General features: G+C 50.9%; 1 protein-coding gene across 1 annotated transcript; it reads right to left on the bottom strand.

Annotated features, from left to right (window-relative positions):
- Positions 1–2,183: 2,183 nt before the first annotated feature.
- LOC109249972 (olfactory receptor 1K1) lies at positions 2,184–3,134 on the bottom strand. The gene has a single exon (XM_019420660.2). It carries the CDS (start codon positions 3,132–3,134, stop codon positions 2,184–2,186), a length of 951 nt encoding a protein of 316 aa, XP_019276205.1.
- Between the last annotated feature and the right edge of the window lie 571 nt (positions 3,135–3,705).

The raw sequence follows: 3,705 nt of genomic DNA, 5'->3' as shown, positions 1-3,705 counted from the left end.
GCAGCAGCATATCACACGCATAGTCTCTGTGCCAGGTTCTAGAGACACAGAGAGAACTCAGGCAGGGTCCCTCCTGGTCAGCTCATAGAATGTGTCCAAGTCCCTCATGACACCTAGCCAGGTCCCTAAGGTAGGGCTGATGGTGCCCGTGTGGAATGGTTGATGAGCATCGTGACCAGTATGTTTGTGAAGCTTTAGACAAGGCACAGGGAGGAAGTGGGTTGTGAAACAAGGGACAGTCTATCTGTAGAGTAGCCAGGATCTGGCCTCACAGCAGGAGCAGGCAGCCTGGGGACTGGGCAGGATAGGAAAGGATGGCTTCAGTATCATTGCAGGTTTTGGTGGGCTGAACAAGGAAGCCTGCAGGTTGCCACTGAGTGTGTGTGGACTTGGGCAGGTCCCTTAACCACTCTGGACCTCATGTCCAAACGAAGGGGTTTGGACCTCATGCCCATCAAACGAAGGGGTTGATTAGATCAGCGTCCCCTCAGGGAGGTGGAGGAGGGGCATCAAGGAGGCTAAGAAGGTGCCTTTGACTCTCACCTCACTTATACCCTGTGGCTCCACCCCCCTTGTTTGTTTTTTTTAAATGCTTATTTATTTTTGAGAGAGACAGAGAGAGTGCAAGCAGGGAAGGGGCAGAGAGGAGGACAGAGGATCTGAAGTGGCTCTGTGCTGATAGCAGGGAGTCTGATGTGGGGCTCGAACTCACAAACCACAAAATTACGACCCGAGTGAAAGTCGGACACTTAACCAACCCACTGAGCCACCCAGGCGCCCCTTCCTTCTGTTTTCTATATGATGTTTCTGTGTAAGGTTTTATTAGAAAAAAAGAGGGTTGTTTTTGTTTTTTTTTGGTTTTCATTTTGTTTTGTTTTGTTTTGCTTAAACTGATGATCTAAAGATCGTTGAATTCCCATTTAGATCTAAACAGCAGAGCATAGGAGTTCTAGGACTGGGTGGTGGCAGGTTTGTTAGTGGGAGCTGGAAAGGGCCTGGAAAGGCCAGGACTGCTATAGCCCTCCACCTCCCTGGAAGGGCAGGGGCCGGAAGGAAGGGAGTGGGGGAATGGGTGTGGACTTCTTGGAGAGACATAGGCATAAAAGAGAGACCTATTTGGTAAAAGACTGGACGTACCAGGAAGCCTTTCTGACCCCAGATGTGTCCTCACCTGAGCCAGTGTGCCTGCCCTGGTCTGGGGTTTCTTCTTGTAAGTTCTTCCAAATCTGGGGTCTGGATTCTATGGGGCCCAGTGAAAATACACCTGAGCGACTCATAGCAAAAGGACTTGTTCTGATTCTGCTACCGACTAGCCCACCATCTTTGAGCCTCAATTTCATAAAGTGGCAATTAGAATACCCATGCTTTGTGTGGGTGAAAATAAGTCAAGGGCTAGCACCTGATAAAAACTACCTCTTCCATCTGCCCCTGATGCCTGTGTCCCATCCTTTCTTTCCTGCTTTGCTTCATTTAATTATTTATAGTGCAAGCCCACTGCATGCTCCTTCTACAGGATTCCAGATGTAGCCCAACAGGTGGCATCATAGTAGACAAGTATGAGAACAAAGAATTTAAAGTACGGACAGCTTCTAAATGCTTATTAGCATAAACGTACAAACATTTATTCATATCAGGTGTGCACAGTGCCTCCTATGTGCCAGACTGTGTTCACTGGGAGAGGTCAACCCTTGACACATGGCCTGTGAACTTCTATCCATGTCCCAGGCAGTCGAGAAGTCATTTATTTGAGAATAGCTGGTGATGGGATGGAAAAATAAAGTGCCAATCCCCCAGAGCAAGACCTGGGGGTATGCACCTTCCCGTATAGCTTTAGGTCCTCAGAAAATGATAGCGGACTCCCTAAGTGCCTGGGAGTGAATGTTGGAAGAGGGAATGATGTGGCAGAAAGGGTCCAAGCTCTGCCACCTAAAAATTATGTAAGCTTGGGAAAGTCAGCTCTTCTCTTTGAATCCGGTTTCCTCCTCTATGAAACGGGATCATAACAACCGCTTCCCTGGTTTTTGTGGGAATCACGTAAGATCAGGCAGAGCTCTGCCTCACGGTGTGGGTGCCTGGAAAGTGATAGCTGTTATTGTCATTTTGGAAAAAAGCATAGAACAGATGATCACATTCATGAGTTGTCACCGTGGGTGGTGTAGCCTGTGCTCGGTGAGGTCCAGGCCTTAGGAGTCGCCAGCCGAGATCTTCCGCCCAGTGAAGAGGGCTCGGAGTGCCCCCTGCACGTCACGGTTCCGGAGGCTATAGATCACAGGGTTTAGCATGGGGGTGACTACGGTGTACATGACGGTGGCCACACGGCCCCGCTCTGCCTCATACCGAGATGTGGGCTGGAAGTACACTGCAATGACTGTCCCATAGAAGAGGCTCACCACTGCCAGGTGGGAGCCACAGGTGGACACAGCCCGGAGCCTCCCAGAGGCTGACGGCAGCCGGAGCACCGCAGCTGCGATGGCCCCGTAGGAGGCAAGGATGAGCAGGAAGGGAGTGACCACCACCGCGGCACCCTCAGTGAAGATGAGCAGCTGGATGTGGCGGGTGTCAGAGCACGAGAGCCTTAAGAGAGGCTGGTGGTCACAGAAGAAGTGGGGCACATGGTGGGAGGCACAGAAGGACAGGCGGGCCATAAGCAGGATATGCAGGAGGGAGTGGACGTGGGACACCAGCCATGCGGTCCCCACCAGGGCTTTGCACACGGCCCGGGACATCCTTGTGGCATAGTGGAGGGGGTGGCAGATGGCCACATAGCGGTCATAGGCCATGGCGGCCAGGAGACAGCTATCGGTTACACCCAGGGCAAAGAAGAAGTACATCTGGGTCAGACAGCCAGCCACGGAGATGGAGCGGTCATGGGCCAACAAGTTGGTCAACATCTTGGGTACAGTGACGGAGGTAAAGCAGAGGTCAGCAAAGGACAGATGGGCCAGCAGGAAGTACATGGGTGCACGAAGGGCTGGACTGGCCCGTATGGCGGCCACGATGAGTCCATTACCCAGGATGCCTGCTACGTACAGGACCAAGAATAACCCAAAGAGAGGCCGCCGCTGTTCAGGACTTGTTGTCAGTCCCAGCAGGATGAATGGGGCTCCCTCTGAAGACTCATTGGTAGCATCCATGGCCAGGCTGGTTCTTCACCTAAGACCCCAGGGGTTCCTTTTTACTGATGGGTCATCTCCCCAGCTTCAAAGGAAAAGGGTGAAGGGTGGCTAAATTGCTCAAGGCTTCCTGTCAACGGGGAAAATTGTGGGTATGGAGTCAGGCAGCCCTGGTGTTACACACAAGTGTGACAGTGGGCAAGTCGTGTTACCGCCCCGAACCTTCTTCCTTTCTGGCCCTAGGTTTCCCATCTGTAAAATAAGGGAGCTGAACCAGGTGATCTTCCAGGCTGCTTCCAACTTTGATGCTTTGTGATTGTAAGCAAAACACAGAACAAAAGATATTGCCCAGGATGGAGCCTGGAGAAGGAAGAAAATAAGGAAGAAAAGATAAAGAGGGGATTAATACAGCAGATAAGAGATCTGACCCCCAGGCACTTATTTCAGGAAAGTAGGAATGGGGGGAAATAGAACAAAACAAGATGGAAGGGAGGAACACATGAAAGAAATAAAAATCCCAAATCTGAAGGGCACATGTTTTATATGGAAACATAACTCCAAATACTTAAACACAAGTTGTGACATTTTAGAA

This window comes from Panthera pardus, unplaced genomic scaffold, assembly GCF_024362965.1.
Source record: "Panthera pardus isolate Hobbes unplaced genomic scaffold, ASM2436296v1 HiC_scaffold_20, whole genome shotgun sequence".
NCBI classification, from domain to species: Eukaryota; Metazoa; Chordata; class Mammalia; order Carnivora; family Felidae; genus Panthera; species Panthera pardus.
This window is presented reverse-complemented; position numbering and strand designations above follow the sequence as displayed.

Coding starts and splice junctions, on each gene's coding strand:
- LOC109249972 (XM_019420660.2), bottom strand. CDS start 3,134: ATGGATGCTACCAATGAGTCTTCAGAGGGAGCCCCATTCATCCTGCTG.